Source organism: Homarus americanus, unplaced genomic scaffold, assembly GCF_018991925.1.
Source record: "Homarus americanus isolate GMGI-L3 unplaced genomic scaffold, GMGI_Hamer_2.0 scaffold44060, whole genome shotgun sequence".
Lineage (NCBI taxonomy): Eukaryota > Metazoa > Arthropoda > Malacostraca > Decapoda > Nephropidae > Homarus > Homarus americanus.
In genome coordinates, this window is record NW_024756871.1 from 1,112,801 (window position 1) to 1,134,917 (window position 22,117).

Genomic DNA, 22,117 nt, shown 5'->3' on the forward strand with positions numbered 1-22,117 from the left:
ATTCATTGTAGAGTAGTTAATTTCTTATTTTTTAATACCATTTCCTAAGTGACTGATATTATTTTGTGAAAGCCCTTAAGGCCTGTTTCATGTGTGCAAGCAACATTTCTTAATACTTCAAATTTATTGTTGCCTGTGTTTCTAATAATTTCTATATCATGTATAACTTTTATTCCCCAGAGTAGTGTTTTAAGTTTAAGTTAAGAGGTGCGCATATTGGTGTACCATTATTTGATTGTGTTTGTAGTGTTGGAGGGAATATAAATGTCTAAATTTTACAGTGTCTCATTCATCCCAGTCACAGACGCTATCCTTCCACGGGTCACGGACAAGTCATTTTGTTTAGTAGATTTAAGTGTTCTTGTGCTGGTTCGGGATTTTTCTCAAAGGGGCGCTTCCACTGCCATTACCATCTATTAATTTCTAATAAACCCCAAGTCAAGTGAGAAATTAAAGTCCAGTAAATTCCGACCGGTTATATATATATATATATATATATATATATATATATATATATATATATATATATATATATATATATATATATATATGTGTGTGTGTGTGGAAAATATTGGCTTTACTGTATTCCTTAACCCTAAAAACTTGGATATTAACACCAAAAAGTACATCTGTAGGTCACATATTAAGCGAAATATTGCCAATTATACTTGGGCGAAACGGCCATTTTCAAAAAATGGCCGCCACCGCTGTCCACATCCCAATCTTTATGGGTCATAGTAACTGTATTCCAAGTCCCATACTTGTATCAAGAAGTGCCCGATTTTGTCTCATACTTGTAACAAAAGGAGCACGATTTTGTCCTTATCCACTAGACTACAGGGAGTCTGTGTTGTATGACTGGTTGATCACCCCCTGACTCACATCCTCCAGGGATGTTTCCTTGCTTCCTCCTCTGTCTGCCTCCTTGTCCTTCTTTTTGGAAAAAAGATCGTTGGATTCCGGCAGAGTGCAGTGTCTTGTCTCTGGCAGGAAGAGTGACAGCACCGCGGAGATAAGAGAGACTGTCCCGAATAGCGCCGCCGGTGCCCATACGGTGTAACCTCCCTGCAACACAAGACAAACTGTGAATACAGCGTGTATGTTTATATTGCTGAAACCACAATATATTATTATTAATATCAAACCATAAAAAAAACTTCCTAAACTCATAAACTTTACGATCTACATCACCAACACAAATGCCCACACAAATGTCTCTCACCAGAATATCATTAATATACGGTGACGAAATACTGCCAAGGCGTGCGCAGAAGCTGGCTTCCCCCACAGCTAAAGAGCGGTACTTGGTAGGGAAGAGCTCCGCCGTGTACATCCACACTACTTGGAAGGCCGCTGATATCGCCACCTTCCCGCTCTGTGAGAAGAAGACCTTGGCTACCTGCTCTCCTAGTGGGGGAGTCGAGAATGTAATAATAATAATAATGATAATAATAATAATAAAAATAATGATAATAATAACAACAAAAATATATTCTTATTCAGTACACATGAAGGAAAAATACCAACACATAACTTAGAATTCTAAATCATCAGATGTTGATCGAGTAATGAGGACTCGAAAAATCAAAGAAATAGAGAGAGCGAGAGAAGACTTACCAGGACACCAGACTCACCTCCAGGATATACAAGCATTATTGCCATCACGGCAAAGATACAGACGGCACCTATAAGATATAGGGCCACCAGGGACTTCTTCCTCCCTATGTACACGAGTGCCGGCCACAAGATCAGGTACGATGGCACCTCCAATAGACCTCCCAGGAAGATGTAAAGGTATGGATCGGTGCTGAAAGAGGAGTACATGAGTTGTGGATCATTGACTTAATACATGAAGATGATTTTCAAGTTTAATGTGTTAGTGAATGATGTATTACTATAATTGGTTACGAACTCAAAGATCTTAGGTGTTGAGATGTAGTAATACATTAACTTTAACAATGAAGAAACAGTACAATCAGAGGCTGGTTTTAATGTTACAACATGATCAATGTTAGGGAGCTAAGACGTGGAACAGCAGAATCAGAATGGTGTCTGTGTTGGAACAAAAACACTGTTAAGCCCCGTCCACACGATCGAGCACTGCCCGACGGGCACTCGCTTAATGCCCGTTGTTCGGGCAAAATTGACGGGCAAACTAATGGAGTGCCCTTGCCCGTGGTCGAACGATATCACCAGATAAGGCCGTCTGCCAGGTGGTTTGACCGTTTGCTGCGAGAAGTCTATAGAAGGTGTTGGGGTCCATTCTCATGTAGTTAGTGAAGTCTTTCTCATGTTCACCTTGCAGTTCACGTAAAATCGTGGCATGACTTCCCTTAACGTTTTGTTGAGATAACCATTCCCTTTTGTTTTTTCTTCTTTTTGTACACTGTAGCAATTATTATACACAGCACTATAGGCTTTGATTTAACTGTCCTGCGACACACCATGGTGATCGTACCGCAGCAGCTACTGCCGACCACCTACTAGCTACCAGCGGCAGAGTGCGACTGCTGCCAACCAGCACCTCCGTGTGTACGACGACACACAGGATTTGCCCGGTAAACGGGCAAAGTCCGCCGGGCACTGTTCGGTCGTGTGGACGGGGCTTTATGGAGCGACGACTCTACCAGACAAACGATGTTGACCCTGGCTGTCAATTTCTCAGTCTCGCCACAACAGTCACCACTGTACAATGTCTAGTCCTCCGTCCACCAAAGAACAAAAACATTCATTGGTCTAGAGAAGAGACCATGCTGTTAATTGAACTCTATCGCCTGCACCCTTTCCTATGGAATGTCAAAACGGACTTGGATAGGGACAAACGTACAGCGGCACTGAATGCTATTAGAGGTTATGAAGAGAAGTGGGACTTCAGTTACCACAAGTGACGAAGAGAAAAATTTAAACAATTCGAAATCAGCATAGACGGGAACTAAGAAAGATGCAGAAATAAAGAAAGTCTGGAGCTGGGAGTGAGGACAATTACGTGTCCACATTATGGTGCTTTGATGCACTGCATTTCCTCATTGATGGTGACAATTCGACAGTATATAAAACATGGATATCCACGCAGTTCACGTAAAATCGTGGCATGACTTCCCAATTCTTTTCTTCGACTTAACCACTCTTTGCACCATTCCCTTTTCTGCATTTGGTTCTTCTTTTTGCACATAGCAGCAATTATTACAGTACACAACAATATGCTCTTCGCTTTAACTGTCCGGCGATTATTCCAGCGACACACCATGGTGATTGTACTGCACCCGCCACTGCGGACTAGCTACCGGCGCCCGACTAGGACTGCCGCCAACCACCCCCGTGTGTACAACAACATACAGGCTTTGCCCGGTAAACGGGCAAAGCCCGCCGGGAACTGCTCGATCGTGTGGACGGGGCTTTACAAGTCCCTCTGAATGATAAAGGCAGAAGTTGGTGTCCATGCTAACAGTGTGGCCAAGCCAGAAGTCATTGCTGGAACGACAAGAGCATAAGCAGCCTTTGTGCTGGAAGACGATTAAAGATATAGTATTGTAACGACAGTTACAGAGTTTAGCCTTTACGTTGAAAAAAGAAAGGGTGCTGAAATTAATAGGGCAAAATACGGTCTCTGTATCGAAGCAGGAACAAATAAATCACAACAGTAACGACAGATCTGCCATATTTGAATAAGGTGAACCAAATGTAGAAAGTGTCTGTGCTGTGAGGAAAAAAATGACACTTGTTGGAATCAAATTTCTCGACATAAGACTCATTGCTGAAACCATAAGAAAAGAGAGGAGGTACTTTAATCATATTGTCAAACGGTATGTGTTGGAATGATAATAACAAATGAACCAACGCTTTATCACTGGCATAAACAAGATTCTACATTTCCATCCAGCTAGTGTATTGGCCTATGGCATTACAGAATAGATCATGACAATCTAGGAAGACGACATACCTGAGGTTTGTAGCATTGAGGGCGATACCATAGTAGACCATGGAGGCAGCGAACCAACAGAAGAACACGACCAAGGTTCTGAGTCTAAGCTGGCGTATAGTCAGCAAGATGACGACCTGCTTTATGACTGCCAGGAAGCGAGACATGATGGTGGCCTCTCTGTCGGTCTGGTCTTCCTCCTCCTCCCGAGATCCCTGGAAATCAGCAAAGTTTCTGAGGATGACGGCAATACAAATAATGTTGAGACTGATAGATGCAGATACTGACTAAAACACGGGATAGCAACACAGGGTGTGGAAAAATTCACTTGTAGGTGTAGTTTACCAGAAGAAGATAATATAAGACAGGAAGCCAGTAGAGCTAAAGGTTCAAAAGTATTGACTTATATAAAACATAAGAAGTGGATGAGGAAACGACACCTCTGAGGTTTAATTCCAAAAGATGGAAATATAAATAGACAGAAAATGAGCGACAAGTGGACACTCAAGCCCATCAGGGTTTAGTTTCCTCGAACACTATGGTTCTTGGTCTCACCTGCTTAACGATGTTCTCCATAGCAGCGAGGACGACGGGGTCAGAAGGTAGCGGTTTCCGATTGACCTTAGCGATCTTGGTCATGATCTTCAGAGCTTCTTCAAAGCGACCCTCAGTAATCAACCACCGGGGTGACTTTGGTAACAGCCTGGAAGGCGGTATTGTTTTAATATTCCTAGTTCAAAAGCACACACACACACACACACAGCAATTTGGCAACATGAAAACTTCCTCCACCACTCACTGTCTTGTCAGCTTTCTCGATTACATATACCGCCATCTCGAGAAACGAAAAACGTCTGTAGCTGTCGCCTTCATTGATTTCACTAAAGCGTTCGACCTAGTCGACCACAATATAATCATCAACAAAGCTATTGACCTCGGGCTTCGGAGAAGTCTTATACCATGGCTTACAGACTTCTCAGTGACCGACGCCAAGCTGTACGCTTCCGAGGGGCTGTCTCCACCTTTCAGTCACTCACCTGTGGCGTCCCCCAAGGCACCAAGATGGGACCACTCTGCTTCCTTATGCTCATCAATGATGCCCTAAGAGAAACCCCTGCTCGCTGGAAATATGTCGACGACTCCACCATTGGGATCAGAGTCACAATTCTGCTCCTAACTATACCGCCCTTCAGGATTTATTGAACAGTCTCCAAAACTGGGCCACCAACAACCATGTCACCATCAACCATACCAAGACCATGGTATGCACATCAACCTCTCCGACATTGTCCCACCTCCTTCCATTACTCTAGGTCCGAACACACTCCAGGTTGTAGATTCCACGAAGCTCCTCGGCGTCACCATAGACAACAAATGAAATTGGAAACCACACGTCAGTGAAATTATCAAATCCTCCAGTTTCCGTCTCCACCTCCTACGCCGACTCAAGTCCCTCGGAGTTCCTGCACAAGAGCTCCTCAGTGTTTACACAACATTCATACTTCCCAAGCTCACCTATGCCTCCCCCACCTGGTCTTCCTCCCTAAATGCCACACAACGTAAACACCTAGAAAAAGTGCAAAAGAGGGCATGCAAGATTATTCTCTCCCCTTCCTACTCCACATATCAAGAAGCGCTCAACACACTGACCCTTTCGACTCTCACTGACCATCACCACGACCTCATCTGCAAATTTGATAAGAAGCTTCTACACCATCCCCGACACCGGCTCCTACTACCACCTGAGATCCCTAGTCCGAGAATTGCTGTTCGACACCACAACCGCATCCAGCCCATACGTGCACGAACTGATCGCTATAAGAACAGCCCAGTCCCAACCATTGTAAAAATTATCAATAACTTGTAATAAATCAGTGTATTCACTCCCAGTAAACACTACCCCTTGCACTGTCACTATGTTGAAATGAACTGTAGTTTGAGCTTTTCCCCATCTAGTTATTATATGTCTTATTTGTGTCACTCATGTTACTTGTATATTATTTGTAATTCGTAACCCATTCCCCAAATATGTAACTGTATATTTTCAGCCTTCTGGCTGCCAAGCTCTTTCAATAAACCGTTAATTATTATTAATTATTTTTATTATTACACACACACACACATTATCCTTGACGTACCTGGCGCTGCTCTGGGAGCAGCCAGGTTAACTGTTATGTTGGCCCATACCAACCCTCTCTCCTGAACCCTCCTCCCCACCCGAATATCAACAAGTTCTCGCGAGAAGTTACTATTTCATTTTCGAAAGGAATGGAACCAGTGTTGAATAGTGGTGAACAGTGCCTAAGTCAGTGAAAAACAACTCGACAGTAACAGCTGAGTCGTACCCAAGCTAACCTTCACACAGTGTGGTCCTAGGTACCCAGTGATAACTGCCCGTGAGACTCAACAACACCAGCTATGAGTTAATTCGTCCACAATAGGGAAGCCTGGGACCACACCTACCTCACTTGAGTGAGTGAAGTCCTGTGACACCAGACCACGTGGTGTCCACATGATGCTACGACACCACGTAGTGAATGAGTTCTACAGCATCATGTTAGGTTCCGCATAACACCATCTGTGAGGGAATTACTACATCATGTGAGGCCCCTCATAACACCATCTGTGAGGGAATTACTACATCACATTAGACCCCTCATGACACCATCTGTGAGGAAATTACTACACCATGTGAGGCCCCTCATAGCACCACCTGTAAGGGAATTAGTACACCGTGATGCCCCTCATAACACCATCTGTGAGGGAGTTACTACACTACGTGTCTACTGTTCAACACCTCAGCGCACAAAATCTACGTGATCGGTAGAAAACCATGATCGATATATGTGCAGCTTTGTAGATAATTTTTGCTCCTTACAGCTGAAGACAGGGGTACAGAGTCTGCCAAAGGCTTGAGGTGCCCAGTAATTCCGATGCTAAATCTCTTCATCGATGGCGCAGTGGTGGGCAGTTGGGAGCCTAGATAATGAAACTGGGTAACATTAGAAAGGGTAGTACCGTTATTCTGGATGGGTGGTGGAGGTGTGGCTGAACCAAGGGCAGGCTGAAAGAGAATCTGAGTCGCACATACATTTATCTTAAGGCCGAAGTGTGCATACGCATATGTGTAGGTGTTCAGGATCTCCTGTAGGTCGCATTCATTGTGAGCGACTAGTTTGAAGTCGTCTGTATGTTGAAGTTCAGTGATGGAAGAGGGCGACACTTTTGTTTCTGCCTGGAGTCGTCTTATGTTGAAAAGTCTCTTCATCCGATACTTGATGTCCACCCGCCGGCTAAATTGGCTCTGGCACATGTACGGAAGGAAGCCAAGTAAATGGAAAAGAGAGTTGGTGCCAGTACCCATCCTTGTTTTACCCTCGTTTGGATGGGGAAAAACTCAGACAGTATCCCATTCAATACAAGTAAATGATGCGGGCAGTAGACTCACCAGAAGTAGATGATGCAGCAGAGGGAAGGCAAGGCGTAGGCAAACTGGAGCCACCTCCAAGGACGCACCAGATAGGCTATACCAGGGGTTATCATGTATCCTATGGCCCACGGTATTCCTACAAGGCAACCCACTGCTGCTCGGTATTTGGTAGCGCACGTCTCCATAACTGACGGGGGTGGACAGAAAGTGGGTCTTGTAGTTTGAGCCTAACCAAACATAACCACACATATCTTAACCATACCTAACTTGACCTAACTTAAAAAGAAAATTTGGCCAGGCCCACAGCACACTATTCTGAGAAACTCTCTCTCTCTCTCTCTCTCTCTCTCTCTCTCTCTCTCTCTCTCTCTCTCTATATATATATATATATGCTGATAACCACAAGGAAAAAGAAAACACGAAGTTCCCAAGCGCTTTCCTGTAATTCACATCTTCAGGGGTGAGTACAGACTAAGGAGAAGTACAAAACAAGGTATATATATATACAGAGGAGGGTGAGGTCAGGTCCACAATGGTCATGTATTAGATAATGACCCTACTAATCTTTAAAAGGCACCGCAACGGTCGGTAGTCTGGTCAGAGGCTAAGGTGACCCAACCTTCTCACCTGGTTACAAATCTTCTTAATTACAAAATTGTCCAGTTTGTACATATCTTAACTCAAATTCATGTTGACGGATTCGGTATGTTTAATGAGACTAGATTCTATAATGTTCCTACTGTCAATTGAATTACAAGGAAATATTGAGGAGGCATTATCCCAGTCAATGCAATGCTTATTATCCCTGAAATGAACAAACAGAGCATTGGATTCCTGGCCTGTCCTAACGCTATATTTATGTTGTTTAAGTCTAATTACAAGATCTTTACTTGTCTGGCCTAAGTAAAACATATTACATTCCTTGCAAGGAACCTTATAAATGCAACCAATTGTGTTGTTGGAGGAGTTCTTGATTAACATTTGTTTAACAGTGCATGAGTTTTTAAATGCCACATTGACGTTCCAGGTTTTTAGTTGTAAAGGAGTTTGAGATAAATTTTTGTGAAATGGTAATACTAAGAGATTCTTATGGTTATGGGTGGGCTTGGGATCGCGCGCACCTACAGTGATTTACTTGCATATCTCTCTCTCTCTCTCTCTCTCTCTCTCTCTCTCTCTCTCTCTCTCTCTCTCTCTCTATCTATCTCTCTGCTGACCACTTCACGTTACTCACAAAGTACTTCTTGCAGCAGAAGCAATACTCACTTACTCCAACATACATGTCACCGATTATATAATGATCCACATGTATCGTAGGTCCTAACATTATTAGCTGCTTCAACACCTCATTCCTTAGTACGTGCCTCACCATGCTAAATAGATAGTATTAGTTACATAACACTCTTATTGTCAACCACTGTCTGGCCAAGGAAGTAGGACAGACAGAGTTTGCAAAACTTGAACTTTCATCACCTGTCTCAGGAGCCACAAAATATGGATCATGCAACACTCATGCTATTAACACCTACCTCAGGAAACCATCTGGAAAACAAACATACCAAACACGAAGATCCCAAGATACGTCCCGGCGTCAGTGGCGGAGACAATGAGCTTAAGGAGAATATAAACCTCGACAGTGGGCGAGGCAGCAACCAAGAAGCCAGCCAGGATGTTGATAACCACACACACCAGCACTATTGGACGACGTCCAAGCCTGTGTACCAAAAGCGAGTCATTAGTTTTCCTTGGGAAGGATGTATAGTCTCTAATAAGATATAATTAGACATATTTTAAATAGTACAGCCATTCAAGATTGTGATGGCAATTTTATATGATTGTCTAACAAATCTGCTGACGTTTTTTTAGGAACTCTTCGAGGTAGCGTTTGCCAGAGTACCGCATCAGAGGCTTCTGAGAAAAGTTAAGGCTCATGGTATCGAGGGGAAAGTTTTAAATTGGATAAAATCATGGCTCATCGATAGAACACAGAGGGACAGCGTAGATGGTGTTAAATCTGAGTGGGGCTGTGTAACCAGTGGGGTTCCCCAGGGGTCAGTACTGGACCCACTCTTGTTCATAATCTACATAAAAGATCTAGATACTGGGATCAGCAGTGACATAAGCAATTTTGTGGACGACACAAAAATAGGGCGACAGATTAATTCAGGGCAGGATGTAAATGCACTTCAGGAGGATTTAAATAAACTGCAGGAGTGGTCAGAAAAATGACAAATGAAATTCAACACCAGGAAGTGCAGCGTACTTAATATTGGAAGAACAAATACTGTCAATGTATACAGCCTTAACAACATCAACCTAGAGAGGTCGACTTGTGAAAGAGACTTAGGGGTCCTTGTAGGCCCGGACCTACGGCCTAGAAAACAATTCGTTAATGTTCAAAATAAGGCCAACAGAGTATTAGGTTGTATATCTAGAAGTGTAAGTAATAAGAGTGCAGAGGTCTTATTGCAACTATATCTTGCGCTAGTCAGGACGCACCTCGATTATGCCGTTCAGTTCTGGTGCCCTTATTATAGAATGGATATCAATTCACTGGAGTCAGTGCAGCGAAGAATGCCGAAAATGATTCCGGGACTTAGAAACCTTCCATATCAAGATAGGTTAAAGAAACTAAACTTGCATTCCCTAGAAAGACGAAGATTGCGGGGAGATATGATAGAAGTATTTAAGTGGGTGAAAGGAATCAATAAAGGGGATATAGATAAAGTTCTTATAATATCCGAGCAGGATAGGACTTGGAGCAACGGATTCAAGTTGGATAAGTTTAGGTTTAGGAGGGAGATAAGAAGAAACTGGTTCATAAATAGGGTGGTGGACGAGTGGAACAAGCTTAGCAGCTTTGTAGTAAGTGCGGGAACTCTGGAAAGTTTCAAAAGGAGGCTAGATAGATTCATGAATGATAGAGAGTGGTAGTAACTCTCGACAGGAGCTGCTATGCACAGGCCAACCGGCCTATTGCAGACTCCTTATGGTCTTATGTTCTTAAGTGTTTAAGTGGGTGAAGGGAATCAATAAGGGCGATATAGATAAAGTTCTTATAATTCCCGAGCAGGATACGACTTGTAGCAACGGATTTCAGTTGGATAAGTCTAGGTTTTGGAGGGAGATAGGAAGGAACTGGTTCACAAATAGGGTGGTGGACGAGTGGAACAAGCTTAGCAACTTTGTAGTAAGCGCTGGAACTCTGAAAAGTTTTAAAAGGAGGCTAGATATTTTCATGGATGATAGAAAGTGGTAGTAATTCTCGACAGGAGCTGCCATGCACAGGCTAACCGGCCTATTGCAGACTCCTTATTTTCTTATGTGAGCTAAGTGTGCCTCTGTGGTGAACTTAAACATAAAATTGAATAGTACTCTCAAGATGATGATAATACAGCAACTTGCAAATTTAAGCGGCCACCTGTACCCATGAGGATATAAACTAAACATAAATATTAAGCGATACCTGAGGAATTTCGACGATACTATTTGTAAGGGCTGAAACAGCTACCACTGGAACATAACCATACATCAAGAGAAAGAGTGTCGTTGAGATTTTTGAAGTTGTGTTTGATGCATGGATGAACAAATAAGTCCTTGAAGTTAATATAATCACAAATTATGTGAATCTGTACATCTGTGTTCGCACACATGTTCACATGTTGCATAAAACAATCTCCTGTTTTCAGAATAATAATCTTAGGTATATCTAAATTATATATTCTTAAAGGTAGTTAAAATTTCTCTTTGGCTTAATAAGTTAGAGCATCCCCAATATTAACAACACCAGTGGGGCGTTAGTTACGGGAGTACCGACATTAATGGCATCCCTGAGTTAGAACGTGCTTTTTGGGCTGCCAACACTCGCCTATGGAGCTGCCAACACTGAATTACTGGGGTGCTAAAACTGACTTACAGAGCTGCCAACACTGAGCTACAACAATAACTTACAGAGCTACCAACATGACTTACAGGGCTGCCAACAATGACTTGCAAAGCTGCCAACTATCACAACTCTCTGTATCTTGCCCAAGCTTACCCCAATAGTCACATCTGAACAACAGTGATATACTGCTCTGACTAGCTTTAATAGGGTAGGCGTCATGAAATTCTCTTCAGGTACAAGCTCTCAGTCTTAGCTGATGAATGAAATCCTGGGTGAAAGGGACCAACCGAAACACCTCGGTAAATCTACCCTATTTACACATATTTACAAATAAAATGTACAAGACTTAATATAAATGCACTTCTTCCCTAATTGGGAGAACAGCATAGGCACCAATGACTCGCACCTAACATTCCCTGGCAAAGGTGTCCTGACCCAGGCCGGCTCAGTAAGATCCGCTCATTGGTGTATATGTTGGGCTGTACACAGATGAACGATATTTGGTTCACAGGCTTACATTAACTACAATAAGGTTTGAGGCAAGTTTTTTAATGGGAGAAGGTTGGGAATATTTATGAGAACACAATGTTAATTAAATATGAGCTAAATTAAATGTTATAACCATGAGAACACAAGCACCAACTGGCAACCTGGCAACTCAAGCAGCCACACCTATTCCCTTGGTTGGGTCATGACCACACTCATTTCCTGTACAATGGAATACTGACCGCACCCTATCTGGGGTGCCACATGATCTTAAAGCTCAGATAATAACAGGAAAATCCCCACATTATGAAGAGGGGAAAAAGCATGGCCCATAGATATTATAGATATAGACATAGACATAGATATATAAATACAATGCACATTTATGCAGCACTGACTACCAGAACTATCAACAGTGAGTTCCAGGGCTGCCAACACTGACTAATAGAACTGCCAACACTTACGCATCAATAAGGTAGCCAAAGATAGGATAAGCGACGATCTTGCCTCCCTGCATCACGGCCTGGGTGGTAGAGTAGAGCACCCGACGCTCACACACCAGGTCCCACTGTTGCACCCACGCCCGGCCAAAGAAAGATACACACGAATGGAAAGACTGGAATTAAAACTTCAAAGAAGAATAAGTTTTTTTGATAATTACTCGCTTGTCTCTAGCTGGGTATATTTATAAAGGTAAATGTCTCCCTATTCACCCTTGGCTTTACTGTGTAATCTGTCAAATACTTTACAGCTTTGGTTCATGTTAATAACTTAAATAGGAATAAGTTCAAATAGGGTAGCTAAAAACCCACTGCAGTGAAATAACCTAAACTAGTCAATACCAAAAATGCGCGTACCCAAAATAAAGTTAGTACTTAAAACTGCCCATACCTAAAGTGAAGTCAACAATTAAAATAATTTCTATGCATGAAATTAAATTAATACCTGAAGTGAACTGAATATATGAATTATTTTTATTGCCAAAATTAAAGTCAATGCTTAAAATGATGTAAATACCTAGAATAAAGTCGATACTTAAAATGAAATATCTGCTTAACGATAGAAGACATCACCCAAATTTTAATATATTCCTGGCTGTGCTCAATAAAGGCAGCCAATACTTAAGGTGCAGAAAGTTAATCCCTCAAACTAGAAGAACAGCGTCGAACCCCTTGCTAGAATAATACCTATTCATTAATTTTATCTGCGTGTATAGGGGCAGTGATGTCTCTGTAAGTTTCAAGAAAATCCGTTGATATTTTCACACGAAGGATGTGGCGAGGTGCTCAGTGAATGCGCTTGGTAGATAAACAAACTTGATTACCCGCTATAAGTGACAATAAAACCGATTACCCGAAGCTTCCAGCCATCCTAACATAAACTGTGATTCTGTTTAACTACTGCCAGCTTAAAACTGAATTTCCACAGGATTATACTTATCAACTGCCAGAGAAATATAGGGAAGTTGGTCGAGAACCATATTACAGAGACGAATACGGTGAGGCACGTCTCTATGTTTGGTTGCCTGCTATAAATAGTACGCTCCTCTGGCTATTAACCTCTTATAGTTATACAGTTGGAACAGCTTGAAAAATGTAGATTTGTAGAATCAAGTTTCGATCTGTGACCTTACTCAGCCGCTAATCTATCTTAGCTGTCACAGTATACCAAGCTTATGCATAAAGTATATCTTTGTAAACTCAGATTAATGCTGAAAAATTAAGGAGTTTTCTAAAAACAAAAGATAAACATTATGGAGGCTTCTGGACGATAGTTAATGTGTTTTATGTATAGCCATAGCGTCTGTATGTCTTGAATTTTCCAAGAGGTAAAGGTTTGTGTTGTTTTGGTAGTTGGAGCAACATCTTACCGTCTTTCTCAAACAAACTTGTATGTGGCAACACGGATCCTAGCATGTTTGAAGTGTCCGGCAATTTGATCGTCTTGTTGTGGGGATAACAGGGATTTCTTATTGTAGGATTACGTGTTATTCACCCAAAGCTAACCTCAGTGACGACGGTGGAGGAGTACTGGGAGTGGTTAAAGTCTCTGGCTGAGCATTTGATGATGCTGGTGGTGTTCCCATGCTGTACGACGGAAGGGTCCTTCATGGTGGCTTCGTATCCCAGCAGCGCCGCAGCCGTGTAGTTGTAGTTGCGCATCTGGCATCCTTCATACTACCCTGTAGAGTTGCTGCAACCAAATACCCGGATGATAACATGTTTACTTGTGTAAATTTAAACAGTTGCTGTGGGCGAGGCTTATAAACCTTGTTTGTGGGTAAGAACCGAGGTCGTGGCAGGATAGCTCCTTGCCATGATAAAAAACGGAACAGAATGATCTGTGAGCGCATTAATTTGCTTTTTTTTTATCAGCGGCATACTAGTGTAGCCTACTCTTGTTTCTGAAACAAGTCTAGGTATCATAAAGGCCCAAATCTCTTCCTTTGGCTGGACATTGAGTTACTTTTTACACTAGCTTAGAGGAATTTTATTCATACATGATCAAATTTGCTCAGTTAGACAGTTTCACAGAAGACGTGTAGAGGATCATGATGGTGAAGGGAAGAGCTTCCTTCTTCCCTTACTAGTAATAAGAACGAGGACTAACCTGTAAGGAATGGCGAGGGAGAGTATCTGTTGGTCCGTCCAGTTGGCCTCTACCAGGGGGGCGATGTGGCACCAGTAGTCAGGTGTCGCCCCGAGGAACTGGTAGGACAAAGTTTGTAGCGGCGATATCGTCATCGCTGTTAAGAGGAAGACACTCGACCTATACTCCCAGTACCCGTGTGTTTACTGTAGTTGGATCACATGAATATTAACACCCCAGCATATTTCGCCTAAGGATTAACCACCCTAATGATAAACTAATATAAGGTTAGGCTCTTTAATCATAAGGTGATATAACTCATATAAGCCTCGGTGTTTAATCGTCTTGTGATCTTTTTAGTTTCATTCCTTCTCTCATCTTAACATGTTTATTTTTATTGTAGCGTAGAAAAATCTTACTAGATTTAAGAAATGTTCTGATTTAACATCTGTACCGTACTGCCTTAGTAAACCAGGCAGTTAGTAACTGACTAAATCTTATGAGTCAGTGGACGCTTAGTTTAGTTATTAAACCAAGAAGTGACTTAGAGAGTGACTCAGATGGACACTCACAGGTGACACACATGATGAACATAAGGATATTCCAGCGGCCGTTGGTGCCCACTACCTCCAACAGGTCCTCGAAGGTGTTGACCCACGAGAGGTCTCCTTCCTTCCCATCTTTCTCCTCCTGGACCACTTCCTTCCCTTCTTTCAACTCCTGTGGATCTTCCTTCACCTCGTTGATCGCTTCTTTCATCTTCCCTCCCTCGTCCATCTCCGAAATTTTATAATTTGTTCTGAAAGAATAAAACTGAGTATATAAAGTGATATGGACAAGTAAATATTATTTCTCTCTCTCTCTCATATATTGTGTGTGGTTGTGTGCCTTGCTTATTAGAGATAAACGTCCGATAAAGCCTTAAAGACCAATGGACGTCTTATCTTAAAAGAGCTAATTTATTTGTGCTGTAACTAAATCGAAATAAATTCATATATGTTAAAACTTGGTCTGTTTCTTTTTTATCGTTGCTTAGGTTAAGTTTTAACTACTAATATTACTCACGTATATATTTTTTGCTATCTACAAGATTGTATCTGTTAATGCTCATAGGAGCATTATTGGTTTGTTGCTGGAGAAATAAACTCTCAACGTTGACTCGTACCATATAATTCGGTTAAAGCCTGTTGAAGAACAACTTACATAAAACAAATGCTGTTATCTCAGGACACATAGAATGAATAATACAATCAATATTCAGTACATAGCCTGTTAACATCTTAAGTATAACTCACATGTTACATCTGTTGATACATCAGGAGACAATTTGTATAATATGATCAAATTACAGTATATAAATATACTTATTAAAGTTATTTAGAGTTTTTTTGAGGATTTAATAGTTCACGATCACACTCATGTTTTAGGGTCTAGGGTTTGACCAACGTGTTGTCTCTCCTGCAGAAATCGGTAGACTACTGTCGAGAGCAATCGCAGCCCGGAGGCGAAGGCCATCTGTTTCGTATTTAAACACCTCGGCAAATTCGTCGTCAACACTATATCTCTCTCGCCTAGTTTATCTTATTGTGGTTATCCCTCTCTTTCACTCTCTCTTCCAGTTTGTCTTACTGTGGCCTCTCACACTCCCCTGTCAGGCTTTACACGAAATCATGGCATATTATTACATTCACTCTCTGTCCCCTTCCAACAGGTAGAGTCTTGTCACTGGGCGTATTAACACTGAGTCCTTTGTCTTCACTTTAACACTTCGCACCAAGCCATCTTTGCTCGGTAGAGCCTCCAGTACTCTCCCTAGCATCCACTCACTCCTGGGAAGCGGTTGTCCAGAGATTATCACGATATCCCCAGCGTGGAGATTACGGCGAGTTTTGAAGAACCTTTGTCGCTCACGTAATGATGAGAGATATTCTTTTACCCACCCTTTCCAAAATTGGTCCGCAATGAATTGGACATGCTTCCATCTTCGTCGGTACCCTTCTGTCATGGACCGATCGCCACCAGTGGACAGTGTTTCCGGGTTCATTCGTAGTATGTGAAGCGGCCTTAGTGCTTCTAGATCCTTTGGGTCGTCAGACACTGGGGTGATGGGCCTTCTGTTGATGATCTCTTCTACGGCGCAGAACACAATGCTGAGGAGTTCATCGTCTAGTGTCTGGGTGCCCACCACTCCTTGGAGGACCTTCCTTACAGTGCGGATTTGTTGCTCCCACACTCCTCCCATGTGAGAGGCTGTCGGGGGGGTTGAACTGCCATTCTATCTGTTTCTGTAGAAGGGCATTTCCGACCTTGTCACTGTTGTTCCAGCCGTTCACTGCTTCTCGTAACTCTCGGCTAGCTCCAATCATGTTGGTTCCCCTGTCAGACCGAACACGCTTGGGAGGTCCCTGCATTGAGGAACGAGTCGGTGTCTAGTGAGGTGAGGACTTCTAGGTGTATGGCTCTGGTGGTCATGCAGGTGAATAAGCATCCCCATCTCTTCGCCCGGGCTCGTCCTTGTTTAACCAAAAAAGGGCCGAAGCAATCAATTCCAGTGTGGGTTAACGGCTAGCCTCCTCGGCACACTCGTTCTTCTGGCAGGTCGGCTTGGCGTTGGTGGGTAGGCCTCTAGTTGCTTCTTCGGCAAGTCACACACGTCCGCATTGTGCGGTCGAGTAATTTGCGGCACTTAGTTATCCAGTACGTCTCACGTATTATGGCAAGAGTGTGTTCTCGTCCTGAGTGTCCAGCTCTAGTTGAGTGTACCTCTCTCACGATGAGCCCCGTGATCCTGTTGTCCCTTGGCAATGGTATGGGATTCTCCTGGTCTGGGTGGAGAGCGGCGTGTTTCAGTCGGCGACCTACTCTGATCAGACCGTCCGTGTCTAGATGAGGTTCCAGCCGCCTTATGTCGCGATCTCTCACGGGTTGTCCATGTTGTAACATTCCTAATTCTCGAGGGAATGCTTTCCTTTGCATCAATCTTAAGACGGCTAATTTCGCCTCTTCCAATTCGCTGACCTGGAGCCGATTTTCTCGGTGATGTTTGTTCTTTCGCTTCCCAAGCCACCATTCTATAATCCAGGGGTGGCCAACCTTTTGTGTGATGTGATCTACTTTTTCCACAGTTACCCTGACGCGATCTACCAGCCTAATATTCACCCATTGCTATAAAATACTCCTCAATATCGATTTGACTTTTTCATTACCAAATTCATTAATACAAGGTTTAACGCGTATTTGTAAACTTATAAAAGCAAATACCTGCCTAGTTTTAGCCTACAACTGATGACAACTTGCTGATCAGTTTCCTCACCAGGAACCAGCCAGCACCGGCCCGTATGAACGCGAACACTTCCTATCAGGTTCCGCCACACAAAGCATGGCACATTCGAAGTTTTTTTGTATGTATCGCTCTGATGTGTCCATAATGATAATCTATTCCCAGAAAAAAATCTAAACAAATATAATATCCAAATGATTATGAGTAAAATTTGAAGAGGATTTTTGTATGGCAGCTTACGAAGGAAGGATCATTAAGTTTAACTTTGCCATGGGATCGACTAGAGAAGGTCTTGCGACCGACCAGTCGATCGCGGTCGACAGGTTGGCCACCCCTGCTATAAACCTTCTAATCCACGCTACGCTCTTCAGAAGTCGATGCCTCGATGAGTACCTGGCCCATAGCTTATCAAGGGTACCCTCCCCCTGGTCAACGTTGGTCGTCAGCACCGTGGTTTCCTTCTTCACCTCTGGGTCTCCGTCTCTGAGGTCTGGAATCCTCAATGGATTCTTTGGCCAACTGTCTTCTTCCAACAAGAGGAAAGCAGGTCCCCGAATCCACCTTCCCTCCTCGTTGAGCTCTGCTCTATGTAATCCACGACTAGCGTCGTCGGCCGGGTTCAGTGCCGACGTCACGTGGCGCCATTGTTCTACCTTGGAGTCCTCGTGTATCGTTGCCACTCGATTGTTCACGAAGGACTGGAAGCGTCTTTCGGTGTTTCGTATGTACTGAAGGACTGCCGTACTGTCTGTCCGGAACACTGATCTGTCTATTTGTAATTCAAGTTCTCGTCATAGTCGTTTGCCTGCCTTGGCAGCCCGTACTGTCGCGCAGAGCTCGAGTCGAGGCATGGTCTGCTGTTTCAGAGGGGCTATCTTGGCCTTGCCACACACGGAGATTCGTTATTCAACCCAATACCTCGTCTACATTCATCTTGGAATATATATAATTTTGGCTCATGTGACGCTCGGAGCCATGAGTCCCAGTGGGTCATATATGGGGCTGACCATACTCAGAAGCCTTCGTTTCGTTTCTGCTTTCTTAGGGATCTGTACCCGGACCTCTAGTTCATCCTTTTCCAGGTCCAACAAGATTCCCAGCGATCGTTCAGTGGAGAGCCTGTCGTCTTTCAAATGACTTCCTTTACTCCCACGGTTTTCTCTGTCTGTGGAATTGCCTTGAGGACTTCCCTGTGATTACAGACCCCCTTCGTAAGTCCGAATCCGCCTTTCTTCCTCAGCTGTCTCAGTCAATGGGTAATTATCGTTGCCTTCCCTGGCGAATCTACTGAGAGAAGCAGGTCGTCAATGTAGAAGTTACGATTTGCTTTCTTGATGTCGCCATGGAGACTTTCCCTGCAATCTTGGAATGTTCGTTGTAGCGCATACCCGGCGCATGAAGGGCTACACATACCTTCAAAGAGATGTACTGTCATTTGGTAAATGGCGGGGCCCCTGGCAGCTGGTCGTCCGTCCATCATAAGAATCGTAAGACGTCTCGATGTTCAGTACTACTCGCACTTAATGGAACATTGCCTTGATATCAGCCATGAGTGCCACCTTTCCTTGTCTGAATCTGATGAGGACTCCCATCAAATTTGCTGTTAAGGTCTGGCCCTTGCATCACCTGGCTGTTCAAGGACATCAACTCACATTTGGCTGCACAATCAAAACAATTTTCACCTTTTCTGGCTTGTTGGGTGTGAGAGATACCAGGTCTCCCCGGGTGTAACACTGAGTTCTTGATGTGGGACTCGCTCAGCATGTCCCTCGTCAACTAGACGTCTCATCTCTTCTTGATACCTCTGAGAGAGCCTAGGGTTCTTTAGATGGCATTTCTCAGACCCGCCAATCACTGTTCGGCAAGCTTCTTATTGTCTGAGAGTTCCAGTTCTTCCTGGTGAAACAACAATGACCTTGGGGATAGTGATGGATCGGCTCTTTCTTTCTCCTACGCTAACCACTTTTACACTGATCCCTTCGGCGTTTACACTACTTTTTCTTTAATGATTGTGCCAATGGAGAGGGAAAAACTGGCACTTCCTCTGCTTGGTACTGCTCGTCAGAAGCTCCCGTGAAGTGTAGAAGCCTCGAGTATACTCCAGAGCAGCCATCTCTACCACATACCATCATCTGGCTGCACTCCGTTATCCGGTGATTACGACCCAGGCTGGCGAAGCAGCGACATTCTTCCCTTACGAGGGAAGTTCGCTTCCCTGTGAACATGCTGAGGAATGTCCGACACATCTGAAGGTGATCTCCGTGGCATAACGAGCAGCGTTCATTGTCCATTTCTCTGGTTGTCTTCATTCTTGCTGTCACCAGACCCACAAGTTTCTTCCTCGACGAGGATTGGCATGAGGATGAGTCTGCATATATACAGCTTGGTTCCTCCGGTCCTTGTCCCTTGGGGCCTCCTCCGCCTTGTCGACCATATCCACGGTGCATTCCAATATCCACTCGATCCCAGGAGGCTTCCCTTGCTTTCTTTTGTATTTATGCACGTTATTCACATAGTCGTCACTTATGGTCCTTTATCAACGTTAGTGGTTTCGGTGAGCGAGTTTGATACTCGGAAGTACTTTTGATGGTCGGAAGTACTTCCGCGCTCCCCCTGGTGAAATGTTCCCGGCTCCGCGGTTAAGGTGAGCATCGGGAGTCATCTTGGAGTATATAGCGTTTCTTTGTCAGTTTCGGTTTCAGGAACGACGTCTCTGGTAGTGACAACACCTTTCCGTGGTCCTCTGTTGTTGTTGAGATTGTCGGACTGTAGTCCGACACGAGCCTTTTCCTGCAGGAGGCCCGTTTGGTGGCTCCGGGTGGAGCTCTTGGAGCAGCCAGGCCGGATTTGGGATTGGGGATGGAGGTTATCGTACCTGCAGGTATGAAAGGATACTGCAGATATGCAAGTGTAAGCGGATCCCCGATCAGTGAATGCTTACCACCAACCCCCACTCTTGGACGTGGTCAGATTCGGAGTGGCGCGCCCCCGAACTGGGGTCCGCACTTGCTGGGGAGGATACTTCCTAAACTATCTGGGTGATGGGTATCGTGTGATGACCCGGAGAAGGTGGTGCGTGGTTTGTTTGGGTCTTTGAGATTGCTACTAACTCTGTTCCCGACCCTGAAGCGCTGAGTGTTGGGAACCCTCCTTGGGTGGGTGTCGAGGTGTAGCAGCTAGACACTCCTGATTCCGGCGGTTGACAATGTGTGTCTCGTGCATACCTCGTTGTGGCTGTCATCCCTTCACTCGTTTCCAGAAAGGGCTTTCCCCCTGGTAATGACAGCATCTCACCAAAGTCCTCTGTATCGCCTAAAGTCTGAAGTTGCTCCATATGATTTTTCATATTCTGCATCATTGCCGTCAATTGGGTGAGCGTCTGCTGATAAACCCCCGATTACCAGGTCTTCTACGATGGCTAGGCTTGTCTCCTCTGCCTTGTTTCCTTCCATGACTGGAGACACAGTGAAATCGATTTGGCTCTTTTGGTTACCACACATAGTCTCGCATCACTGACAGTCACTATAGATGGTTGTTGCAGCAAGGAAAACTGGTAAGCGTGACTTGTTTAACCACATAGGTGCAATAGACCAGCCTGGATTGCTTTTGTCGCAACCAGGCTTCCACACGTGATATTTTAACGGGGATAACAAACCTAGGTTAACACACTTAGTCTCGTGTCGATCACGGTCACTGTAGACGGGTGTCGTGCAGGAGAACTCTGTAAGCATGAATTGATTAACCATTTACTGTAGGTTTGATAGGCCAGCCTGGATTACTCTTGTTGCAACCAAGCATCCACAGGTGATATTTCCACGGGGATAACGAACCTAGGTTAACACACATAATCTCGTGTCGACGACGGTCCACAGGACGGGATGGCTGTGGAGGACTCTGTGTGGTATCCCGTACCCTTCAGGAGGGAGAGGATGGGGCCGACGTTTTAACTAACCCATGGCCTAGGGGATACTACCTAAAATGTGGTTTTGGGGCGTGGTGGTGATGAACAGTACAACACTCTCTCACTGGCCTCCCCCTATAGGCTGGCTAACCTACCACTAATGGAAAATATATTTCACAGTCATGGCTCGCTGGGCGCCTTATCTCAAGTAAAACAAACTTTGGAGTTGGTTGCGTGGGTAAGCCTAATGCAACCCATGACAAGGGGTTTCTCTCAGCTGAATAAAATCGTCTGGCATTAGCCAGAATGAAATACGGAAGTGCGCAGCTGCACCCAAAAGGGTTTATGGAGATAGATAGGCTTTAAGCTATATGGTTCAACATATGGAACAGTCTGCCAACTGCTGTAGTGGAAACGAGATTAGTACTAAGCCTTAAAATCTGCCTGGACAATATATTTCAGAATGACTGGGATCCTACACGTACAATCATTACTCCAGGCTCCTTCCCCTTCCAAGGTCACCTCCAGGTATGATCATGATAGCCGTTACGGATATTAGGTATGGAAGTATGTAAATGGTATCAATAACACAACGGTAATCCTACGACAATTGAAAATTATTAAAA

At 43.9% G+C, this 22,117-nt stretch overlaps 1 protein-coding gene across 3 annotated transcripts in view; it reads right to left on the reverse strand.

Moving 5' to 3' along the window:
* Positions 1-562: 562 nt before the first annotated feature.
* Positions 563-22,117, reverse strand: part of LOC121857004 (organic cation transporter protein-like) — a 70,512-nt gene continuing 48,957 nt past the window's right edge. For all 3 annotated transcript variants that reach the window (XM_042352805.1, XM_042352807.1, XM_042352806.1), the window contains exons 2-12: positions 14,883-15,109; positions 14,332-14,467; positions 13,728-13,914; positions 12,186-12,289; positions 8,909-9,063; positions 7,368-7,536; positions 4,475-4,622; positions 3,941-4,134; positions 1,635-1,807; positions 1,223-1,407; positions 563-1,065 (exon numbers count right to left, since the gene is read on the reverse strand). In XM_042352805.1, the coding sequence (XP_042208739.1) occupies positions 835-1,065; positions 1,223-1,407; positions 1,635-1,807; positions 3,941-4,134; positions 4,475-4,622; positions 7,368-7,536; positions 8,909-9,063; positions 12,186-12,289; positions 13,728-13,883 (1,515 nt within the window). In that variant the 5' untranslated portion in view covers positions 13,884-13,914; positions 14,332-14,467; positions 14,883-15,109 and the 3' untranslated portion in view covers positions 563-834. The remainder of the gene's footprint in view (positions 1,066-1,222; positions 1,408-1,634; positions 1,808-3,940; positions 4,135-4,474; positions 4,623-7,367; positions 7,537-8,908; positions 9,064-12,185; positions 12,290-13,727; positions 13,915-14,331; positions 14,468-14,882; positions 15,110-22,117) is intronic.